We start from the raw sequence: 25,600 nt of genomic DNA, 5'->3' as shown, positions 1-25,600 counted from the left end.
TGGACAGAAATGAAAAATTCTGAATTCTTAACTGTGTTCAGTGAAAGGTAAAAAGAATATGACAAAGATGGTGTCTCCACACTTCTTTATTTATACCCTTTTGAGACATAATGCATTATTTTGGATAGTACAATAATAAAACCAAAGGATGATGAAATAGTGGGGATGTGTTTATTTATTCATTTCTAGACAGTTCCATAATGTTTTTGTTTCCTTATTATTTTAGGGTTTTTTTAAGCATACTTGGAAATAATTGATGAGTGATGAAATAATTCCGAGAATGATGAAATTAGCAATATGTTTCAAGACACAGGAAAAGCTCACTAAGATCCCATAAGGTATTTTAGATTGATAAAATGATCAGTGTACTTAAATGATAACAGTAAGAGAATGAATTTTATTCTATTAAAAAATAAGTAATTTTTCTCTTTGATCTTTGGAAGACCTCTAAGAAACAATAAAAGTCATGAAATATCAATCCTTACATACATTTAGAACTGTTCAACAAAGAAGCTTAAAACTATAATTGGATCTGATGATGTTCCAAGGGTTAAGAAGTTTCAGTCAAATAGTGAATAAAAGGAATAAGGAATATTGGCAAGACCCATTCTCCTTTAAACCTGATAATCTCTAGAAGTGAATCTTTAATGAAACTAACCTCTTAATTTTTTTCTTTTGCTACCTTTGAGATCATATTGTATTTCAAAGGAGTGTGCAGATTTGATGAGCTGTGAAATGATAGGAAATTTGTTAAATGGAGTGAAAAGAGAACTAGATCAGGAGTCCAAGAACTATAGATCTAATTTAGGCTTGGACATAACTAGTTGTGTTTCTTTGGGCTGAGCAGTCCTGGAAACCACGGTGTAGTGGAAAGAGCAGCAGACTTTGAATCAGAGCCACGATGAGAACCTGCTTCTTAGGACTTTTAACCTCTCAATTTTTTCATCTTCAGTTGAGATAATAAAATCCTGCCATTAGGGTTGTTGTGAGTATTTAATGAACTACTAGAGACTGTTGACCCTGGAAGGCTGGAACTCTTAATCATCTTTGCCTCTCCTGTGTCTAGAAATATCTATGCATTTATTGAATACATTATACAAATGAATACAGTATGTTAAGCATGTTTAGACATTCATAGTAAAAACTTTAAAAAATCGTTACTCAATTACAAGGTCACTGTGTTTGTGCTCAATACATTTGTATTAAGTGCTTTTACAGGTTTAAGGTCTTCCCCCCCCGCCCCGCCTTTATCTTAAAAAGCCTTCAGGAAAAGAAGACTCCTTCAACACAGACTCATTGTTTTATCAAATCAAGGAATAAGCAAAGCTTTGGCATAATCTAGAACTTAATTTTTAAAATTGTAGATCTACACTCAGCCTCGTCTGTGATTATTAAAATGCCAGGGAGTAGCAAATCAGTTTATCATTGTGTTTGTTCTAAACTGACTGACTACTGAATGGTTCATAGGTTCAGAAATTTTCACTGTTGTGCCATAATTTTTTTATTTTTTTATTTTATTATTATTATTATTTTTGCGGTACGCGGGCCTCTCACTGTTGTGGCTTCTCCTGTTGCGGAGCACAGGCTCCGGACGCTCAGGCTCAGCGGCCATGGCTCCCGGGCCCAGCCGCTCCGCAGCATGTGGGATCTTCCCGGACCGGGGCACGAACCCGTGTCCCCTGCATTGGCAGGCGGACTCTCAACCACTGCGCCACCAGGGAAGCCCCATAAATTTTATAGGGTAAAATATCTTTGTGTATTCTTTGGGCTTTCATAGTCCAAAAATATTAGTTTGGATTTCTCTCTTAATATCAACAAAATTTTTTAAATGTTTTTGCCTATATTTTCCCTCCTTTGTTAATGCATATCTTACAAATCTTCTGAGAAATTGACTTGAATAATTTCTTAAACCATTTCTCTGCCATTTTAATATAATCTTTATTTTCTATATAAAGAAACCAAGGCTCTTAAGAAATCCTAGAGAGACCCATTTGAAAGTTATAGGCCTTTTCCCTTTGCTGAGCCACATAGCCTACCCAGCAAAAGGAAAGAAATCTAACTTGGATTTACACATGTAAGTTGTTTAACTCACCAGTTGGTTTGGTCAGAGTCATTGCTCAGTTCAGGATCTGACTATAAATTAGGCAAATGCTTATTCCAGCACCCTTCAGATTTCCCTGTGAAGTCACTTATTTCTCTGACAGAGAAACTAGTAGCTAAGGCCAGATGACTGTCAGTTTGATCCACAATCTACCCTTTTGGGATATTGGCCAGAGCTTGGATTATAATAAATACTTTCTCAATCTCAGTGTGTGGTTTGTAGGTATGTGAGACGGTCTATCCTTCCTTCCTTGTTTGACTCTCTGAGTAGTTGACAGGTTCACTAAAGGTAAGAATTATATTTAATCTTTGGCTGATGTTGAGTTAAAAATATCACAAAGGAAATTTCTGAATTGGGGGTGAGGCTGGACTGCATAATGGTCTAGGGTTTCTTGTAACACTTCAAATTCTATGCTTTAATTATATAGCAGCAAGCACACAGAGCCAGTATTACTACTATGGTACTTCCATATAATACAGCACCATTGACTGACTTCCTGTCACCTGTCTCATGGATCCCATTCTGTTGTCTACTCCCTTAGATTTTTATTAACAACGAGTGGCAGAACTCGGAGAGTGGGAGAGTGTTCCCTGTCTATAATCCAGCCACAGGAGAACAGGTGTGTGAAGTTCAAGAAGCAGACAAGGTATGTTTGTCTTAGAAAAAAATTTCGTATGAAATAACTACCTTCAGACAACAAAGCAATAAACTTATGCTCTCCAGACATCACCACTGACATTCATTCATCACCTTTTTTATGAAAGCAGATGGTTCTTCCTTTATTTGTAGCGATCCCTCTCTTCACTTGTGCCTCTTCCTCTCTAACAGGCAGATATAGACAAAGCAGTGCAGGCAGCCCGCCTGGCTTTCTCTCTTGGCTCAGTGTGGAGAAGGATGGATGCTTCAGAAAGAGGACGTCTGTTGGATAAGCTTGCAGACTTGGTGGAACGAGACAGGGCAGTCCTTGCAGTAAGTGACCTAAGAAAGCATCACGTCTTTACCCCAAATTTACCATTCCATTGAAAGTTAGATTCCTCAGTCTTTCTGAAAGTATGATGTGAAGCAGACCTGGGGAACAAGCTAAGGAGTACGTAATACACATGAAAAATGGGAGAGGTTTGGCTTTTGGGATCAGATGGGGAAGTGGAGGACCAGCTGAGTGTCTCTTCTTATTGAATTTTGAAGAACAAAACCATAGCTTCCCATGACTGGTAAGGACCTTCCTGCTTTCCTCGTCCCCCTTCCTCCCACCCTCAACAAAAAGAACAAAAACAGCCAAGCAACAGGAGAGTCACCATGCTCCTTGCAGGAAACCAATACCAAATTACTGTTGACAGTCAAAAGAGTTTTACCTCTCCAGAGTTAGCCCCTCTTGGCTAAAGAGAATCCTTCAGAAGCAGAGAGCATGATATGGACCTCTCATATCCTTCTGCTCCCTTTGTTCTTTTAGAACTAATAGGAGAGACAGAAGGAGACAGCAACTTTCTTTCACTAAAACAATCATTTTCTCACATAAGGAATGTCCCCTCTCCTAGTGGTTTATTGTTGTTATTGTTGTTGCTATTTTAAAAATAAAAGTCAGTTTCTTAGAGAATACCAACTTTTTTGGAAATTGGAACCATTTAGGAATGCCTGTGCAGTATACCTGTCTTTCAGGGATCTCCACCTGCATGACCCATAGTTGATCATTTAATATTTAGGGCATCCTCGTTGAGTCAGGGCATTAAAGCCATGAATACTATATTCTACCCTCTGCTTGGGAAATCAGATCACTATTGGGTTCGCTTTGGGAGAGGGAAGCATTAGTACTCTTCCTCAGTGTCGTTTCTACCATGGCTCTCCCTCCTACCATCCCTTTCATGCGTCTGTTCATAGTGTGGAAACAAAAATGAATCCTTTATGGAGATGGTTTAGAACTCTTGCTATATATAACATTTATTTATCTATAAAAATACTTTCTAGTTTGGTACTTCAAGGAATACTGTTTCCAATGAGGTGTTTATATATATTGGGAAAAGGTGTTCCATGGAAATTCATAAGACACTTAGCATATTAAAGATTCTGACAAGCCCTACTCAGTGTTTCTCAAACCTGTCGGAGCCTCAACACTATTTTTCTGGCTAACCTGTCAATATCGTACAAAACAGAATTCTTTGGAGTACCTTGGGGGAATGCTGGTCTATATGCTGCCTCTTTGCTGGATTATGATTTCTTTGAGAGTGAAAATTATATTTTACTCCATTTTTTGTAATCCTAGCATAGTTTGTGACACATAAACGGTGAATGGGGGCACATTGGTGGTCTGTAAGTATCTGTTTAATTGAGTTAAATCCATACAATATTTATAACATTAGATTAGCAGTACTTACTAGATGATGATATAGTTAATTTCTGCTGTTATATTTTCATGTCATAAAATTCATATGCCATCCTGTTTCTGACATATGTCTCACTGTGGTCAAGTCCTTTTTCCCATCACACTTAAATGTGATTTCTACTTTTAAACACTCCCAAGCCATGAGGGGAGTGACTTTTGTTAAGAGGTAGCCTCTCGAATATTGGGGGAGCTCCTGACCAGAATACTGAAGTTAATACTGCACCCAGGTAAACACAATTGAAAATAAACTTAGGGCTGGCAACTCTCAGGTAAGTTTAGCTGGTGTCAACAACTCATAGGGATGGACCATTTAGGTGGCCCAGTTCTGGTTATTGACTCTACTTCAGTCTATGCTGTCAGGACCTTGGCTCTCTGCCTGCTGTGTGGAGAATGTAATGCTCATCTCACAGACGTATAAATATTCTAACAAGAACTGGGAAATAACTTGATTTCCTTTAATAAAGGTGAGCCAATATACACTGAATAGGTCACATGATATTTTAAAATGAGTTCCATCTTATACACATGGTAAGTGGAAAAATTGCACTGTAGATAATATTTTCATGTCATTGAATGGAAAATATTTCAATTTTAGTTTTGTCAGCACTCAAATAATTTTCGTACCAGTATGTGTTGTAAAATGTCCTTGAAGAGAAGGACATGAGATTACAAACATGTTTTTTTTATTTTATTTGTTAAATATGTAACACCTTTACTATTTCTCAGGTCGAAATACTCTTCTCATTTCATTGTGTTCATTTGTAATTCTTTATGTTACAGATTTACCCTATTTAGGAATGTGTCATTAAAATAATAACATTTATCATCTAAAACTGCTTAATAACTCTAACTCTATTTTTATTAAATGGACCAGATACTTCTCTCTTAATAGATAATGGTTATTAACATAAATATTTATGAAAAAACAGCCCTCAAGTTGTTATAGTATGAGCTTCCCTAGAGGAGATCTTGTTTACTTGGTGGTAATAAATAAACTCGCTGTACACCGTGGCTGTTCCATTTCTCAGCAGGGGTCTTGGCAGTGTGGAGAACGTTTTATAGTCTCATCAACTGCATAAAAGCCCATGTCCCTGCCCCTCATTTTGGATTCAGAATACTGGTGTAGACTCCGAAAAATCCCCACGCAGCTCTGATCATTAATACAACAGAAGCTGGTTTGACAAGCAGAACACTTCTTTATCACCAGTTGTGTTTATATATTGGGATAGTGGTTACTGGAAACACACAGGCACAAGAACACACACATATAAGTTCATTGTGGTTTTTACTGGAAACTAAACTAAACAGATGGTCCTAAAAATCTTTTCATTTGGGAAATCAGAGTTGACCAGGTATGCATCATTGTTCAGATTCATTTGTATTCTCTCTATTCCTGTTTTCTTCTGCTGTAGAAGTTACTTAGTGTATCATTGGAAAGTTCTCTCCATTTCTTTTCCTACAGACCATGGAATCCCTAAATGGTGGCAAACCGTTCATGCAAGCTTTTTACGTCGATTTGCAAGGAGTCATCAAAACCCTTCGGTATTACGCAGGCTGGGCTGATAAAATTCACGGGATGACCATTCCTGTAGGTATGTGTAATCTGAGTATGTTGAAAAGGGAAACATGAGGCTTCACCAGAAACACACTTTCACCGCCAAACACAAACAGCAGTCACATGGAGTACAGATCTGAGCACACTTTTACAGCAGCTTGAACCGAACAAAGAACTAAACAGATTATGTCACTAATTCTGACAGTGTCCTTATTTCAGTATGCAGACAGTCCACACACAGGTGTGGGGGCAAGCCACATCAGTACGTCTCTCAGCTAAGGAACAGGCCTGTGTTTTTCAGCTGCAAAGTGCTTAGCACTGTGGTAGGTTAGGTGCTGGGAGTGTGGAGAGGCGCTAGGTGTGGGGAAGCCAGAGAGGATTCTGAGAAGATTAAGACTTGGCCCTTGCTCTCCTGAAACTAAGATCTTGTTTGGAAGGAAATCCTCTAAAATGTTAACAGTTGTTTTTTCTTAGTGATGAGATTATGGATTATTTATTATTCATATTTTTCTATATTTTCTGTATTTCCTATAAGTTACTTTCACAGTCTGTAAAAACAACCACCATCCTGACACTTTGTTTTAAGATCCAGGTTTGGAGACAAAACCAGTAACACAAAACAAAGATCTCTACAGGAGAGTTACAGTTAGGTGCTAAGTCGTGTGGCTTGGCCCGTCAGTGCTGTAGCCCTTTAAAGGAGAGGGAAAGTATCCAAACTACGTTGGGGGAAAGGTCTCGGTCTGAGCATGAATACGAGCTGTAGCTAAGGTCAAATGAAATGCTTTCACAGCAGCCCCAAGGGGAAGGCACTGTTATTATTAACATCTTCATTGACAGAGGAGAAAACTGAGGCCTAGAAAGGTGAGTTTTCCTGATTCACCCAGCAAATAAATTGTAGAGCTGAAACTTTGACGTTAGAGCCTGGTGAATCACTTCACTAGAAGATCCATTTTAGATACTGGGTAGAAGAGATATCACGACAGGAAAGGGACCAACTGGAAGAGATAGGATGATATTGGCAGTGGTGAATACATATAAAGAAAGAAAATACATGTCTTTGAGTGGCTTCTGGATGCTGCTGAGTCACGTGCCAGGTACTCTACCCGTGTTCTCTGGAAAACAGCCTGCTTTCCATGTACACACTAGGAAGAGTGGAAAGTGATGCTGGGGGCTCTGGAGTGCCCAGTTCGGGCCTTCCTAGGCTCAGGAGGATTGGTTTACCAGACAAGGGGATGATTGGCTGATACTGCAGCTGACTTAGAGCAGTGCTTCTCAAACTTGAATGTGCATATGTGTCACCTGGAATCTTCTTCAAGTGCAGGTCTAGGACAGGGCCTGAGATTCTGTATTCCTAACAAGCTGCCTGGTGATGCCTATGCTGCCGGGTTCTCTGCCTTGCGTAGTGAGGAGACAATACAGAGACCAGCACCAACCATGTGGCCATTGCGATGCCTCATTTAGCAAGAAGAGAAGTAGTCACAGTGAGACGGGAGAAGGGACAGAGATGAGGCTTCAAAGGACTATTTTAAAATTACCTCCGTGAATGATGGTGACACGTGGAATGTTAGTCTTTAGAAAACGTGTTTCTGGCTATAGGGACTCTTCCCTGCCGTCCAGAACTTTCCCACGTTCAGCAGGCTCAGAAGGATGGAGAAGACTGTTCTTAAGGAACGTCAGAATCTTACTTCACTCCTGCCTCTGGGATATTGCAGACCACTGTTCTCTGGCCTCATTTGTAGGAATGAGGAATGGCCTAAGTGAGGCAGAGTCATTGCCTGGCATAAGCATACCTGTGGGAGGGCCTGGGAACGAAAACCGTTGTCAAGAGCAGGACATGCGCCAGCCTTTTCAGGTTGACCTCTTCTGTTTCAGTGCAGAAAGGAAATTATCAGGATCAAAGGCCCTGGTTGTTTTGCACCCCACCCCACCTGCCATTTCACTAAGACAACAAATATGTTTCAGGTATTTAAACATCTTTTCAAATGATTTAGAGATATCTCAGAAATAAGGTGAAACAGAAGGCTGTACACATTTGACCTGGTATTTCACCTAACGGTATCTTGGTTTTCTTTTGCCTCCTTAGGAGAGAAGACCTTGATTGATTAGATAAAGATTTATTAGAGTTCCTGATAATGTTTGATACTTCACTGTAACTTTATCTGGCAGAGGTGGTTGGTCTATAAGTCTCACTGTTTTCATCTGATGCTCTTTGGGGATTCTGAGTTAGAAATACAGGGCTTAGAAAAGTCTTTCACAGTAGTCTCTCCCACCTTTACTCATAAACTGGTGTCCAGCCTGTGAAGGAAAAAAAGTGAGGAATTCCCTTAAATGGCAAGTAATTTTTGTTTCCCCAGTTTTTCCTAAAGTGCGTTTAGAGGGATACCAGGATGAGGGACTCTCCAGGGATTCAGGTCATTAAGCAGAGCTCCTAGAAAGCTGAGGGTCTGGGATGTAAGACCTTTTTGCTGTGGTGTCTCAAGCAGTTGAAAGGAAGGATGACAGCAAACGTGAACTTGGCCGCTTTCCCTTCTGTTGCAGTTTTAGATACATTTGGACATGCTGTAGGCTCCTGAGAATTCATCTCACAACCCCTTTGGCTAGTTCAGTGCTTAGGGAATCTAGCTGGCTAAGCCAGAGGGGTGATAGTGAGGATCAGGGAAAGGGAGCATCATTATTATTTACTTATTTACTCTCAAATTTGTTCAGTCAATCCATTTGTGCTTTATTTGTCATTTGTAACTTTATAATTTAACATCAGCTTGATTTTTGTCTCTGTGTTCTTGGCTTTTTTCAATGAAATCTGGAATATAGGAAAGCCGTTAGCCTTTAACCATGAGGTCTTTATTGTGTTACATACATTTCCCTGTGAAGCACCCTAATTTTGTTTGAAATTATAACATAAAGGGATAATGTACTTTATGTTTGCAAAGCACTTGAGCATGTAAAAGTTTCCTTCACATACAGAATCTATGTGATTCTGTGTATGATCCTGTGAAACGGGTCAGATTTTAAAAGGTATTGTACCCATTTTGCAGGTGAGAAAATGAGACGGCGAGGGTTTAGTGTCTTGAACAAGGTCACATGTGAGTAAGTGGCAGGCCTGAGATTTAAACCCAAGTCTCTTTCTGCCTAAGCCATTGTAGACCCTCTTGTGGAGACCTGTACAGCAGGGCGGGAAAAGGAAGAGGCCAGTCACCCTCTTCCGATTTTTAGATTAACATCCAGTTGATTCTCATTATTCATGGTAGTTATGTTCTATGAAGTTGGTGTGGACACTGGGTTAGTAAATACTGAACCATTGCTCCTAGGAGAAATACAAGGACGGAAAGCACAGTTCTACCTGGTCACCCATAAAAATAAACCTGAAAGGTTTTTTTTTAATATAAGGCTGCTTTGTTACATTGAATCGTACTCCATAGTTCATCCAGCTTAGTATCCCTGACACTAAAGGATAAGAACCAGAAAGAGTGGGAAGAATTATGCTATTGTCTCTTGGACCCCTTCCCATTTAGGAAGCCTGGGCGTTCTGCCTTGTAATGGGAAGAGCTCTTCCTTCACCTGCTCTACCAGGCTTCAACCTCGGTCTCTCAGGCATCCCCTCATTCCTTCATACATTCATTCATTCAGCAGAGTTTTTTTTTTTTTGAGCACCTGTGTTAAGCACTGGAGTTGCAAAGGTGGACAAGTAAGATGTCCATAGTATAGTAAAGAAAACAAACAGGTAGACAGCCAAATGCAATACAGAGTGGCTTATTCACATATGGAAGTACTAAGTACAATGGTACTCCATAGAAAAGGCATCTCACCCAGGATTAAGGCTCCCTGGAGAAGGAAGTGGGATGTACAAGGTGATGCCTGTACAAGGGCAGGTAAGTGAAGATGGAGATAGGGCCATCACCAGCAGTGATAATAACCTGTGCGACGTATGGAGAGAGGAGAGTACAGTGTGCTAGTGGATCTGAAAGTATAGCCAGATTTACAAGACAGAGGGGCTCTGGGCCTGGGGAAACCGTGCTGCAAGTTTTATGCCACAGTAATGGTGAGTCACTGAATTATTTTAAGTAAATGAATGCATTGATCAGAATTATGTTTTAGAAAGAGATTTTGATTACATAATGGATAATCAATTGGAGAGAGCAAGTATGTACTTTTTCCCCTCCCCCTGAAGGGTAGCCTCCCTCTAGAATATTTGGGAGGAGGAGAAAAGGGTTATGGCCTGACCACTTTTGAGCCATCCACTGGACAGCTGCTTCTCCCTCTGAATTGAAAGATCCTCCCATCCCTTTCTGTCACATCCCCCTCAAGGCCCACAGTTGGATGTTATCACAGAATCATGCAGTATTAGTTGGATTCACAAGGGTCTTGACGTTCTTCCCTTTACAACATTGTCTATTATTTCCTGCCATGGTACTCGATGGAGCCATTCTTTCTGACCATAAATCCTGTGCTTTGACCCTTCTGTAATAATATCTGCTAATTATGATGATAAATAATTACTATTATGATCTATTGTACACCTTCTTTGTGCCCATTACAATATCTCTAATCTCATAGAAGCCCTCCAGGGAAAGTAGTTTTATCCCCATTTTGATTATTTTTAACCTCTCATGGCCACAAACTCCTTGTGATGGGGGAAGGAACAAAGATTGTTTTTAGTTCACTGAAGGAAAAATAGAGGATAATTGATTTACATTACTTAGATTTTTCTCTTTAACAGTATTGATTTTATTTATTTTGTGATACGTAAGCAGAGAAAATGTGATCCAGCTTTAAGCTGAATTCTGACATAAAAATGACCTTATGATACATTAGCGTATAGAAAAGTTTAAAAAGCTACTCAGGCCATCTGTAATTATTTATCTACTTCACCTCCTTTCAGTTTCACCTGTTGAACTAAATAGGCTAAAAATGTGCGGAAATTGACTCATATCCTAAGGTTTTGCCTTTAACAGCTCGATCTAATTTAGCGTTGTCAGCAGATAACCCATATGGTGAGATCTTACTGTTCACTCAGAATGAGAATGAGGACCTATTTGCTGTGCCCACCTAAGAACCCAGGGTAGGTAGTTACCTGAATTGGTGGTGACAGGAGATCGCAAAGTCTGCTTCACATGTAACCTCTTTGAGAGGTTAAGGCTGAAGAAGAACTCAGGGATCACTAAGGCCAGTCTCCTCATTTTTCAGACAGAGAAACTGAGGTCCGGAGAAGTAAAGTAACTTTCCAAGATGATGTAATGGAGTAGTAGTAGAGCTAAGATATCTTCATAATTGACTCAGGAGCATGTAGTTTAACTTCTGAGATGCTACCAGCAGCCTCTTGGGAGAAATAGTGTTAGCACCACTGTATGCTAATGTCGTCTCCCGTGTCTGTATAAGCATTTATAGAGTTTATCCTTATAGCTGTAAAATGTTCAGTGAGGTCTGTTCAGTCTCAGAATACATAGGAATCTGCTAGAGGACAAAATGAACTAGTTCAATGTAGTTGGTCTAATTGTTTAATACTGGGGTCACCAAAAGGGTTGCTAGCTCCTTGAAAGGTAATTCTGTATACAAATTAGAGATTAGAAGATGGCCATCCGTTCATTGAATTCTGTAACAGATTTTGATGCTGTTAAGTAAACTCATTTTTAGTGTTACCCGATACATAAGATTTGTAGCAATTCTTGAAATATTCTTCATATTGTAGTTAGGAGCCATTTCTTTGTTTTTTTTTTTTAACATCTTTATTGGAGTATAATTGCTTTACAATAATGTGTTACTTTCTGCTGTATAACAAAGTGAATCAGCTGTACATATACATATATCCCCATGTCCCCTCCCTCTTGCGTCTCCCTCCTACCCTCCCTATCCCACCCCTCTAGGTGGACACACAGCACCAGGCTGATCTCCCTGTGCCATGCGGGTGCTTCCCACTAGCTATCTATTTCACATTTGGTAGTGTATATATGTCCATGCCACACCCTCACTTCGTCCCAGCTTACTTTTCCCCCTCCCTGTGTCCTCAAGTCCATTCTCTACATCTGCGTCTTTATTCCTGTCCTGCCCCCAGGTTCTTCAGAACCATTTTTTTTTTTTTAGATTCCATATATATGTGTTAGCATACGGTTACTTGACTCTGTATGACAGACTCTATCCATCCACCTCACTACAAATAACTCAGTTTCGTTTCTTTTTATAGCTGAGTAATATTCCATTGTATATATGTGCCACATCTTCTTTATCCATTCATCTGTCGATGGACACTTAGGTTGCTTCCATGTCCTGGCTATTGTAAATAGAGCTGCAATGAACATTGTGGTATATGACTCTTTTTGAATTATGATTTTCTCAGGGTATATGCCCAGTAGTGGGATGGCTGGGTCATATGGTAGTTCTATTTTTAGTTTTTTTAAGGAACCTCCATACTGTTCTCCATAGTGACTGTATCAATTTACATTCCCACCAACAGTGCAAGAGTGTTCCCTTTTCTCCACACCTTCTCCAGCATTTATTGTTTGTAGACTTTTTTTGTTTGTTTGTTTTTTGCAGTATGTGGGCCTCTCACTGTTGTGGCCTCTCCTGTTGTGGAGCACAGGCTCCGGACACGCAGGCTCAGCGGCCATGGCTCACAGGCCCAGCCGCTCCACAGCATGTGGGATCCTCCCGGACCGGGGCACGAACCCGTGTCCCCTGCATCTGCAGGCGGACTCTCAACCACCGCGCCATCAGGGAAGCCCCTATTGGTTTTTTATGGGTTTTTTTGGGGGGTTTTTTGTTTGTTTGTTTTGTGTAGACTTTTTGATGATGGCCATTCTGACCGGCGTGAAGTGATACCTCATTGTAGTTTTGATTTGCGTTTCTCTAATGATTAGTGATGTTGAGCATCCTTTCATGTGTTTGTTGGCAATCTGTATATCTTCTTTGGAGAAATGTCTATTTAGGTCTTTCGCCCATTTTTGGATTGGGTTGTTTGTTTTTTTGATACTGAGCAGCATGAGCCAGTTGTATATTTTGGAGATTAATCCTTTGTCAGTTGCTTCGTTTGCAAATATTTTCTGCCATTCTGAGGCCTGTCTTTTCGTCTTGATTATGGTTTCCTTTCCTGTGCAAAAGCTTTGAAGTTTCATTAGGTCCCATTGTTTATTTTTGTTTTAATTTCCATTTCTCTAGGAGGTGGGTCAAAAAGGATCTTGCTGATTTATGTCATAGAGTGTTCTGCCTATGTTTTCCTCTAAGAGTTTTATAGTGTCTGGCCTTACATTTAGATCTTTAATCCATTTTGAGTGTATTTTTGTGTATGGTGTTAGGAAGTGTTCTAACTTCATTCTTTTACATGTAGCTGTCCAGTTTTCCCAGCACCAGTTATTGAAAAGGCTGTCTTTTCTCCATTGTATATTATTGCCTCCTTAATCAAAGATAAGGTGACTATAAGTGCGTGGATTTATCTCTGCACTTTCTATCCTGTTCGATTGATCTAGATTTCTTTTTTTGTGCCAGTACCATACTCTCTTGATTACTGTAGATTTGTAGTATAGTCTGAAGTCTGGGAGCCTGATTCCTCCAACTCCGTTTTTCTTTCTCAAGATTGCTTTGGCTATTTGGGGTCTTCTGTGTTTCCATACAAATTGTGAAATTTTTAGTTCTAGTTCTGTGAAAAATGCCATTGGTAGTTTGACAGGGATTGCATTGAATCTGTAGATTGCTTTGGGTAGTATAGTCATTTTCACAATGTTGATTCTTCCAATTCAAGAACATGGTATATCTCTCCATCTGTTTGTATCATCTTTTAATTTCCTTCATCAGTGTCTTATAGTTTTCTGCATACAGGTCTTTTGTCTCCTTAGGTAGGTTTATTCCTAGGTATTTTATTCTTTTTGTTGCAATGGTAAATAGGAGTGTTTCCTTAATTTCTCTTTCAGATTTTCCATCATTAGGCCCACAAATGGCCCTAAGTGTGTTCACTTTAGCTGGCCAGAGTTTTACTATATAGATCATAATACATTATCCTTAATGGAAGAACTATTTGGTAGCATTTAATAGTTAATGTTTACCTTTATCTTGGAGCCATTCATTTAAAAAATGAAAGATTTCACATTTAGATGGCCCAAACAAAGTCCTGAGAGCTTGCATCAGAAATCAAATAGCAATTCAGAGTAAGTGAACCCTAAACTTTGATGAGAACTTTGGCAAAATTTCATCAGTTCTATGAAAATACTTCTGCATTGCTGAGTAAATGATATGAGGAAGTAAAATGGGAAGAGGACTAAGTAAATAGCTCCAAAAAGGGAAAACTTGGTAAAATAGAAAAAAAAAAAAAGTCCCTGTCTTTAATTTTTTTCCCCATTACAACCACCCCCTTTCCTTGGCCTAGCTGGAATGCACAGTAACATTGTGTATAGGAATGCAAGAGATTTCTGTGCATTAATTTTGTATCCTGCTACTTTACCCAATTCTTTGATTAGCTCTAGTAGTTTTCCGGTAGCATCTTTAGGATTCTCTATGTATAGTATCATGTCATCTGCAATCAGTGACAGCTTTACTTCTTCTTTTCCAATTTGGAATCCTTTTATTTCCTTTTCTTCTCTGATTGCTGTGGGTAAAACTTGCAAAACTGTGTTGAATAAGAGTGGTGAGAGTGGGCAACCTTGTCTTGTTCCTGATCTTAGTGGAAATGGTTTCAGTGTTTCACCACTGCGACTGATGCTAGCTGTGGGTTTGTCATATATGGCCATTACTATGTTGAGTTAAGTTCCCTCTATGCCTACTTTCTGGAGGGCTTTTATCATAAATGGGTGTTGAGTTTTGTTGAAAGCTTTTTCTGCATCTATTGAGATGATCATATGGTATCCTTCAATTTGTTAATATGGTGTATCACATTGATTGATTTGCGTATATTGAAGAACCCATGCATTCCTGGGAGCCATTTCTTGGGGTCCATATTTGATAAATTTCTTCTCAATTTCTGGCACATTTCAGATTCTTCTGATTTCATTGACCATAGGTATTACCTTATCATACTCTGTCTAGTTTATAGGTAGATTATGTCAATGCCAGATATTCTTAGGAGAATAATAATTCTGTCAAATTTTTTTTTCAAACAACTGTAAAATCTGCTTTAAGAAGTCATGTTTACCCTGAAGGAATAATCCAAATATTTAAATTGTTCTAAATAACTAAGTAATTGCTATATTGCTTGTGTAATTTAATGAGCCCCCATCAAAGAACATAGAATCGTGCCTCGACATTCACAAATGTGGAAGAGGTTTTTCTATTACTCATCTCTAGAGACAAAGACTCTTCTTAGTTTAATTCTAGAAATGGCTCAATCTATACATACTCAGTAAAATTTGATCCATAGTTCAACCAAATTCATGGTAAAATAGAGTTTTTAATTGTAAGATTTTTATATTCTTCATAAAGGGTATAACATTCAGGTATGAAAACACATAAGAGAAGTTGTCTCTGGGTGTGTCTTAAAATAAACTCCTTTTAAGAACAGTATATTTTACTTGAGTGAAATGGAAAAGAGGCTGAGAGATAAAACGTTCTAAACGTGAATTAGTATCTCTGTTTTGGTGTGTCATCACTTCTTTCGTTTTCTCTACCATAGTTATATATGCTAACTTGTTGTCTCAGAATGTGATATTCAGAACATTTATTTAGTATTTTCATCACATGCAGTCCTTTCTTGCTGAGTCTGAACTCTCTGTGTAATGCCTCATATTTCGTAAGAAGACCTAAGATCATCATAACCTCAAATGGAGTATCAGAGTTTGGATGGAGATTTTTTTCTGTGTCAGGCTGATTTATAGCACAAAGGTAGAGAAATGAAGGGAACAATCTTTTTAATCATCTTGCCATATTTAGAGAGCGTTATTAATGTAAAAGATGGGAAAAAATGGGCTGCAATTTTTCTTCTAGGCAGAGAGCAGTACTCATTATACATCATCTTAGGTGTAGAAGAGAGGGAGAAGTAACACTCCACATCCTCTTGGAGTCGACTCACCCCAGATGCAGAGAGGTGCTCAGCCTTCGGCTCCCCCACCTGAGGAGAGGGCTGTTGCTCTGTAGCGTTCCCTTTATAACTTTAGATACAAGAGTCTATGTGAGTTCTCTGTGCACACACCACATCCTCAAAGAATCATCTTCACCCTTCGTAAAAGGGTTGTCTTTTTCCCCCCATTTGCACTCCTTGACGTTACACTCTGATTCTATGGTTTGTGATAGCCACCTAAATCCAATACCTTTTTCACAAAAGAGCCTTTAATATGTTTCTAAGGGAAGTGAATTTGAAGTCTGATGATGCAGATTCAAGTGCAGGAGCCACAACTTAACCAGTGATATCACTTTAGACTTAACCTCTCTGTACCATATTTTCTCTAATTGTAAATTTCTAATAATAGTACTTGCCCTAATTTTCCATAGTGTTGTTTTGACCATGAAATGAGGCAAGAATGTAAAAATATTTTGTAAGGTTCTGTAGAAGTATATATGTTTTTGTTCTTATCTTCCTATTTTAAAAGTGTTAAAAACGTTGTTTAGATTCTCCTACACTTCAAACTCCTTTCGGGCAAATTAGTTACCAGAGAGGCAAAAAGTAAATAGAAATGAAGTCAGCAGCTGTAGGTCATCACAATACACATGGACTACCCTTTACCTGCTTGGTTCCTCTGAACCTCACTACTTGGAGCGTGGTCTGTGGATCAGAAGCATTGGCATAATCTGGGAGCTTATAGAAATGCCAACTCTTAGGTCCCACCCTAGATTTACAGATTCATAATCTGCATTTTAACAAGAACTCTAGGTGCTTTGTGTACACATTTAAATTTGAGAAGCACAATATGGCATAACATGTGGCACCAGTAGCCTGCAAGATGATTCTATAGAAATGCAAATCGGAACCACAATGAGGTATCACCTCACCCCGGTCAGAATGGCCATCATCAAAAAGTCTACAAACAATAAATGCCGGAGAGGGTGTGGAGAAAAGGGAATCCTCCTGCACTGTTGGTGGCAATGTAAATTGGTGCAGCCACTATGGAGAACAGTATGGAGGTTCCTCAGAAAACTAAAAATAGAGCTATCATATGATCCAGCAATCTTACTGCTGGGCATAGGTCCAGAGGAAACTCTAACTCAGAAAGAATCATGCACCCAGTGTTCATAGCAGCCCTATCCACAATACCCAAGATATGGAAGCAATCTGAATGTCCATCGACAGATGAATGGATAAAGAAGATGTGATATATATATATATATATATACACACACACACACATATACACACATGTGTGTGTGTATATACACAATGGAATATTACTCAGCCATATAAAGAAAGAAAGAATGCCATTTGCACCAATGTGGATGGGCCTAGAGATTATCATACTAAGTGAAGTAAATCAGACAGAGAAAGGCAAATATCATATGATATCACTTATATGTAGAATCTTAAAAAAATGATACAAATGAACTTATTTACAAAACAGAAATAGACTCACAGACATAGAAAACATACCAAAGGGGAAAGGTGGGGGAGGGATAAATTTGGAATTTGGGATTAACAGATACAGATTACTATATATAAAATAGACAAACAACAAGGATCTACTGTATAGCACAGGGAACTATATTCAATATCTTGTAATAACCTATAATGGGAAAGAATCTCAAAAAGAATATATATATATTTATAACTGAATCACTTTGCTGTATACCTGAAACATAAATCAACTATACTTCAATAAAAAATAAAAATTAAAGATGATTCTTTACAGTAATGCAGTAAGCATGTTTTATTTTAATCATTAGGTTTGAAGAATATTAGAAGAAAGTATTGCTAGCTCATGAAATCTGTTATTTCATAGATTTTCCCTAAGGTGAGGCTAACAAATAGCTGACAAATAGCTTTTAAAAGACGAGTTAATTTAAGAAATTATAAGTAATAGGGTAAGTGATACTTGAACATGGCAAAAATTAAGAAGGTGGCTCTTGAGTGATTGGCCTTTGGGTAACCTTAGCCTAGAAGCTTGGTGAGATCCAGAGCAGGGTCATAGTAGCTGTGTGGGACCTCTGAGGTGCCTCCAGTCCTGGCCAAGGGTGCATGTAGGAGGTATAGTTCTCGTGTGTTCAGGGCACCCTGTTCAGACTAGGGGTGTTCAGAATCCTCTTCCACTAACCAGATGAGAATACGGACTGAGTACAAGGTCTGGGACCCTTTCTTTATCTCTTTCACTCAGCGGTGTTTTGGGAAGAGCTCAAGCACCAAAATACCCTTTATTTATCTACTGCTTAGAGGAACTTAGATGGAAGATTCTTCGATTTCTTTCACTGTGCCAGCCATTGTCAAATCTGTGAACAGTTTATCCAAGAAAGTTTTCATTCCCCATAACTCAAGTTTCTCTTGGGATCAATTATGGAGTCGAGTTCAATTCCTTATGAGGTCAGCTTTTTAAGATTTTCCTATATTTTTTCTTCTCTTTCATTCCTTCAGTAACTTTCAAAATTATAAAAGTAATACAACTAAATTCTTCAGCATTTAGAATGTAGAGGGGGGAAACGCTTCATGCTGTGCTTGTGCAAGTGCCCTGTGAATTCTCTTTGAACCATTCTAGTGCTGCTAAAATAAACACCTGTGTGGTTCTTCAGTTCATATTCCCATTTTTTTTCTCAGGTCATTTGTACTCCATCTTGACATTACACTCTCTTTCTATGGTCTTTGATTAATACCCGAATCCATCACCTTAGCCAGATTACGGAGTTTACTTGAGAAGGATTTCCTTGCAAATGAAACTCTCTAGCCTGTTGATCAGTGTTTTTGCTCCCCGTGAAAAACCTTCCCAGGAAGAGGAGCCTAATATTGCATTTATATCTTCTGGGGAAAAAATGTGAAACATTAAAACGTATTAATAGGAAAAAACTTTTTCAGAGATTTATAAATTGAAGAAGGGTGGTAACTTGCACTATTGTAAACAAAGATATCTATGAAAGTTCTTGAATTGTCTGCATACAAAGCTGAGATAGTTAAACTTGATTTTTAAAATATTACTCAGACTTCTTATTGTCATCCTGTGGACAGTTTCCACATTTTGGCTATTTTTTTTGTTGTAGTGGAGATACATTCTAAAATAATTTTCTTCCTACAGTTGCTGAGCTTACCTACTTCCTAAGTTCTTCCATTTAAAGTAATATACATGAAACAAAATTAGGAGACAAGTAGCAGACTAGGGTAAGACTTCGCATATACACATGACAAAGGCCTAATTTTCTTAATATACACAGAGTTCTGTAAATGATTAAAAAAGAATAACCTAGTAGAAAAATGAGAAAGGATAAAAACCTGAAGAAAAAATTTTAAATGACCATTAAACATGAAAAAATATTCAATCCATATATCATCAAAATAGGTTGTCATTTTCTTACCTATCAGGTTGACCAAAATTAAAATGTTTGAAAAACCCCAGTGTTAAAGGGTAGGGAAAAAAACATGTTGTTTTGGAATTATGAATTGTGTAATTTTTCTGGAGTGATTTGGCAATATTGATCAAAATGTGAAATGCATGTACACTCTGACCATGAAATTTCACAGATGCACGGAGAGATATAAAATGATAGTGTTACAGCATTATTTATAATAGCTTGAACTGAAAGCAACCTCTGTCGTCCTTCAGGACAGTTTACAGTGGTACCATTATTTATTGAGCCAGTGGAATAACATTCAGCAGCTTAAAAAATGTGTTAGATTTATATGAAAAAAGTGGGAAAAACCAAAGTATAGAAGACTGTGAATAATATGACCCCATTTGTATTTTTTTTTTAAAAAAGAGAGGGGATAAAAGGATGCTAATGTATGTGGGAAGAAAAAGTTCTTTGAAAAGATGTACCAGCAACAGATAGCTGTTAATTCTAGGAAGAATTAGCATCTCCTGTCCCCACTTTCATTCCCATCCCTAATAGTAATGCTCTTCCTGAGTATTAACTGAGGGTCTTCACTTTCCCTAGTGAATGGCTTTTGAGAGAGAAAACAAGTATCAGTGAAGCAGCCAAAAGGGTTGGCAACTGAGGGAAAAACAAAGACCCAATATCAGAAATGAAAAGCTTTACGCTAAGAAAAACAAGCCATTCTTTGGCTTGTTTAAGTGGCTCAATTAGCCACTTAAAATAATTCAGATAAACATAATGGTATTTTCCTAAAGAAGAATTTGGTTTGGATTTCCTGGGTATTTATTCCAATTTCCCATTGCTCCTATAGGGAAAACAAGGTTATTAAATTGTCCTCATTTCCATGGCTGGTTTGAGGGGGAAGGCTTTGGGTTACTGATGTAATCTTCTTTGAAGTGAACTTTTGCCTTCTTGAAATAGACCTAGACGTGCCTGGGTTCCCCCAGTGCCTGGAAGTGCATTTGGACACCAGGATTGAGTTATGAAATAGATCCTACTTTTACACCTCACCTTTTCCAGTTACCTAGCATTTTAAATTTATCCAATAGCATTTTACTTAGTTTCTTTTTTTTAGTACTTTCAGAAAACTATTTAAAATTTTGAGGTACCTCAGTTTTTAACTCAACTGTTCTAGATATAAATTTCATTTTAATATTTAATATAATATTTAATATTTTCCAGTTCCCTGGCCCGCCTGCCCCCGTCCCTGCCCCACCCTTCACCCCCAGGACTGCATCTAGTGTCATAAACTTGTCTTTTATTTTGAGGGCCTCTTACCAGTACTCTGTTTGGGTGTCTGGGGACCATATCTGGAGAAACCCTTTGCCAAGTGACAGCTCTTCTACCAGCTTTCATACACAGTTGAGTAGGAACCATGGAAAAAAAAGTTTTCTCAACTTTATTTCTGCTTTTTTGCTGCCACCCAAGTTCTCCCTCTGCAGTTTTTCTTCTAGTCTGAACTCTGTGGTAGTGACGGTGCTCATTTCTTTCAGATGGAGACTATTTTACCTTTACAAGACACGAACCTGTTGGAGTGTGTGGACAGATCATCCCAGTGAGTGTATCTCCTCACGCTTCATATTTATTTTCATTTGAACCAGTTCTTTTAAAGATACATAAAACATGGACCTCAGCAATGTGTGTTTTCCATTACTGGGGGAAAAAAAAACTGAGTTCATGTTGTTGACATATCTTTAACAGCCTCCCTGCAAATGCTTATTTGAACAGGTTAATAGGGTTTCAGCTTTGTTACCAGGAGTTGAGTTCTCAAGTCATGGAATTCTCATGATTAAAATAAGCAAAGCAAAGTCTAGTGTATTAATAACCTGCCCTTGGTTATGGATGTCCATTCTGCTTATGGAAAATTAATACTTTGTTATATTTGCTTGTTTATTTTTTAGAACTGTGACTCACCATTTTTCCAGGCATATTGTTTTATATGATCTTTTAATCCCATTCTTTCCCACTGTTTCTTTTCATAAGAATCTAGATAGAAGACTCTACAGAAGACACAGCAGTACAATTAACGTCACAGTCATAATTGAAACCATGCCGGGCTGTTGTGTATCTTGTACAGGGAAATATATGTAGTGCTTAGTGCTTGGATTGGAACATTAAACATTTTTTTTTCTCTCTGTCTCATACACAGCCTTGGCACTATACAAAACATCATCGAATCTGCCAACAGAAGATTCTAGCTAATCGTTCTGGCAAGGGTTTCAGGGAAGGCTCAATTTAAATTCTTACAGTATAGACAAGAAGTTTTCTCTTCTCAAAATATAGGAGAACAATTCAAGATAATCTTTGGCTTTGGAAACCACAGATTTTTGAGGAGTATTAATATATTATTTTAGTGGTCCATAAGCTCTAGGTTACTGTGAGATTTATTAGAGAATGAAAAGGGAAGATGAGAGATTTGGTTTAACTTCTTCTGCTCCTAAACCACCCAGGGAAATCCTACTCAGCTCAGAGCAGGGTTGAGGTCTGTCACCTTAATTGCAGGAACTCAAACCTGCTTTTCCTGCCCTTCCCCAGACTCTTGGAGCTGCAGCTTTCACTGACAGGACAAGAGCCGCTTGTCAGCCAGCTCGGCTCAATTACTGCACTCCAAGATTTATATACTGTAGATGGAATTAAAACATCACTGTGTACTCCCAAGTTTATAAACAACTAAGGGGAAAAGAAATTGGGTGTTTGGTGAAGGCAAGACACTTGTATATTTTTGCAAGCTTGCCAGGGCCAGTGAGAATCTTTCAGGGATGGCAGCTGAGATGCTTCAGGCAGAAACACATTGTGGTCAGGGGCTGAAGCCAGGGGACCAGGATTTTTGTTTTCTTTCTTAATGAAATTATCAACGACACCTGATAGTACTGAGGCTCTTGCCTGCACTTATAACAATACAAGCTTAATATCCTTTTAAAATCAGTTTAAACCATTTTAGGCTGCAGACTCAGATACTCACAATATATTTTTTAGTCTCCATTAGCTTTTTTTTGCAGTGTCAAAGAGACAAACTAAAACTTTTGCATACTCATCAGTAGATGCACTTTATTTTTTGTAATCATTTGTTTTGTGACAATACATGTAGGTAAAGAAAAAGGTGCTGCCTGGAAATATACACTGACTTCTAGTTCTTCCTCACTGAAGAGCTTTCATACCAGCCTGAAATCCTGGTGTAAAAAATCACAAATGCAAGAAAAAGTTTTCATACACAAGAACTCACTGGAACCAAAGGCTAATTTTAAAAACATATAAAGTAACACGAATGAAAAACCAAAACAAAACAGAGAAAAAACAAAGACTCCCTTTTTACCATGAGATTTCTTTTTGTGGGTAGCTGGAAATAGTAATTTGCTGACCAGAGAGAACAGGAGAGATTTTCACGGTTAATCCTATTCTGTTCTTAATGAAGTAATTAAAAAATCCAAACATCTATACTCTGGTGGGACAAGATTTATGTTGAGGACTAGTCTGAGACATCTGAGAAGTCACAGCTTGAAAACAAAGTACTGGAGGAATATTGTGCATCTATCAACCTGGAGTTTTTGCCTTTCAGTGGAACTTCCCCCTGCTGATGTTTGCCTGGAAAATTGCTCCAGCTCTGTGCTGTGGCAATACAGTAGTTATTAAACCAGCAGAACAAACACCACTCAGCGCGCTCTACATGGGAGCCCTCATCAAGGAGGTAAGAGAAACTGACTTCGGGAGCGGCTCCCACTCTCCTTACAGTTGGGGCCTACTGGAGCATATCCGATTTAACGTGCTTCATCAGCTTTCACAAGCCACGTTTCCTCCAATTCTGTTTTGTTAGGCTGGCTTTCCACCGGGAGTCATCAATATTTTGCCAGGATACGGGCCAACGGCCGGGGCAGCAATAGCTTCTCACGTTGGCATAGACAAGATTGCGTTCACAGGGTCTACTGAGGTAGGTGCCTGAGAAACCATAGCTTGAAGAACAGTTCTGCAAATGAGTAGAGGGTTTAAGAGAAAGTTGAAAATATCACCCATAGGCTGAACACCTAAAGAGCAGTGAATGCCCAAGGTCTCAAGGAGCAGTGTTGGTATCATAGCTAGAAGACTGATGAATGTCAAAGTAAAGGTGTACGTTGACTATTTGATGCCACAGATCTCTGAGGTTTTTTGGTATGCCATGTGTGGGACTGAGACCAGTCCCAGAAAAACAAACAAAACCCTATTATATTTTGAAATAAAAGGAACACATATCAGAGGCAAAAACAAACTAACAAACTGTCCAACAAAAGTGTCCCAGAATCTGGGATTCTGAACACTTTCTTAAATCAAGATCATAAGATAAGAACTGGAGATCTAAGGACTTCCCTGGCGGTCCAGTGGTTAAGACTTCACCTTCCAATGCAGGGGGGTGCGGGTTTGATCCCTGGTTGGGGAGCTGAGATCCCACATGCCTCGCGGACATAAAATAGAAGCAGAATTGTAACAAATTCAATAAAGACTTTAAAAATGGTCCACATCAAAAAAATCTTTAAAAAAAATATAAAGAACTGGAGATCTAAATTAATCTCTGGTCTTATTATATCACCAAATCCTGTAGATGCAGTTTGCAGCTTACTATGGCCATGAGCCATAAGGGGTGATATAGAGTAGAGGTCAGCAAACTTTTTCTGTAAAAGGCCAGATGGCAAATATTGTAGACTTTGCCGGCAATATGGTCTCTGCTGCAACTATTTAACTCTGCCCCTGGAGCACGAAGTAGCCATAGGTAATGTATAAGCTGAACAAGGCTACAGGCCAGCACTTCATGTCCTGTGCTGGCTTTGCTCTGGGGGCAGTCAGCTCTGCTTGCCTGCCTCTTGGCTCAAGCACTACCGAGCCACACAGCTTTCACGAGTTATCAGCCCTTCTGGTCACATGGGGCTGGAAGACACTCTACAGTGGGTGGTGCCGTGATTCAGCTCCTTGTCTGGGCAGGGCAAACTGGGCTCTAGGGCTAACAAAAGTCCTTATTTGAGTAGCTGAATCAGGCAGATCTGCCACCCTCTGTGTTCCCTGATCAGAGTGTGCCCCCAGTTTGGTTCTGCAGATTAGCAAAGCCACTGGTTGGGATTACTGCCTGGTCACCGCAGGTAGGAATTCAGCCTGCCAAGATTTGTGTGCTGCAAGCCCCTACCCGCTTCACTGTCACAGTCACGTTCCCAGCGCTTGAGGTCCGCAGAGTCCCCTGCGATCCCTGTGGTACGAGATCAGAGTAGTGGCTCCCACAAATTAACTCACAATTCTGGCTTCTCTTTTCCCACTGGAGGAACCAGAGGGTCAAGAGAGATCTCTTCACATGGTGCTGCAATGGCCTGGGGGAGGGGCAATGCGGTCACAGTGTAGGCCGCTTTTCATAACCCTCCTAATGGAGTCTGTCTGGGTCTCTATGGTGCAGGGGAGTGCTTCAGGCTTAACCTTGTGTTCTAGGATTCTCTCAGTGATGTCTTGTTTTTTTTAATAGTTGTTAGTTATGCTTCTCGTGAAGGGAAGCAAAGTCTGGAACAACCTATGTTGCCATCTCTGTAACATCAGTCCTCAGTATTTTCACTAGTACCAGGTTGCTTTCATTATTAGGTTTTAAAAGATGTGTTGTAATATGGTAGGCAAGATGCCCTCTTTATTTTTCAGAACCTTTTGGCTATTCTTTCCCATTCTTTCAGATAAAATATCAAATTAGTTTTCCAAGTATCTTACCTTCCTCTACAAAACTCTCATTGGAATTTTGATTGGTGTCATATTACCTGTCTATATTAAATTGAGGGATAAGTGCTCTCTCTAGAAGATTGACTTCTCATCTAGGAACATAATATAAATCTCTTCATTTATTTGTCCTATAATGTTCATCACTGATATCATCATTTATGTGTTAGGCTTTTCTTGATAAATTAATTTCTGGGGATTTAACTTTTTGTTCCAAGGATATTTCAGTTTAAAAACTGAGCACTTTTTTTTTTAAGTCACAGTACCATGTATTGGAAAGTTATATTGAAATGATGACTTAATCTTTCAGGCCAGACAAGAAGTGACATAGTGAATCAATAAGAACATAAGTGCTTGTTGCCAAGTTGCCTGGGTTTAAATCTCTGTTTTGCCATTTAAAAAGTTTTTTAAACTTTTAAAAAGACTTTATTGAAGTATA

General features: G+C 38.9%; 1 protein-coding gene across 2 annotated transcripts in view; it reads left to right on the top strand.

Annotated features, from left to right (window-relative positions):
• Positions 1 to 25,600, top strand: part of ALDH1A2 (aldehyde dehydrogenase 1 family member A2) — a 95,669-nt gene that overhangs the window by 33,248 nt on the left and 36,821 nt on the right. For both annotated transcript variants that reach the window (XM_082648648.1, XM_082648647.1), the window contains exons 2-7: positions 2,643 to 2,747; positions 2,930 to 3,070; positions 5,941 to 6,070; positions 20,943 to 21,004; positions 23,006 to 23,134; positions 23,261 to 23,374. In XM_082648648.1, coding sequence (XP_082504774.1) covers positions 2,643 to 2,747; positions 2,930 to 3,070; positions 5,941 to 6,070; positions 20,943 to 21,004; positions 23,006 to 23,134; positions 23,261 to 23,374 — 681 coding nt within the window. The remainder of the gene's footprint in view (positions 1 to 2,642; positions 2,748 to 2,929; positions 3,071 to 5,940; positions 6,071 to 20,942; positions 21,005 to 23,005; positions 23,135 to 23,260; positions 23,375 to 25,600) is intronic.

This window comes from Grampus griseus (genome assembly GCF_964374135.1).
Source record: "Grampus griseus genome assembly, chromosome: 2".
Taxonomy (NCBI): Eukaryota; Metazoa; Chordata; class Mammalia; order Artiodactyla; family Delphinidae; genus Grampus; species Grampus griseus.
This window is presented reverse-complemented; position numbering and strand designations above follow the sequence as displayed.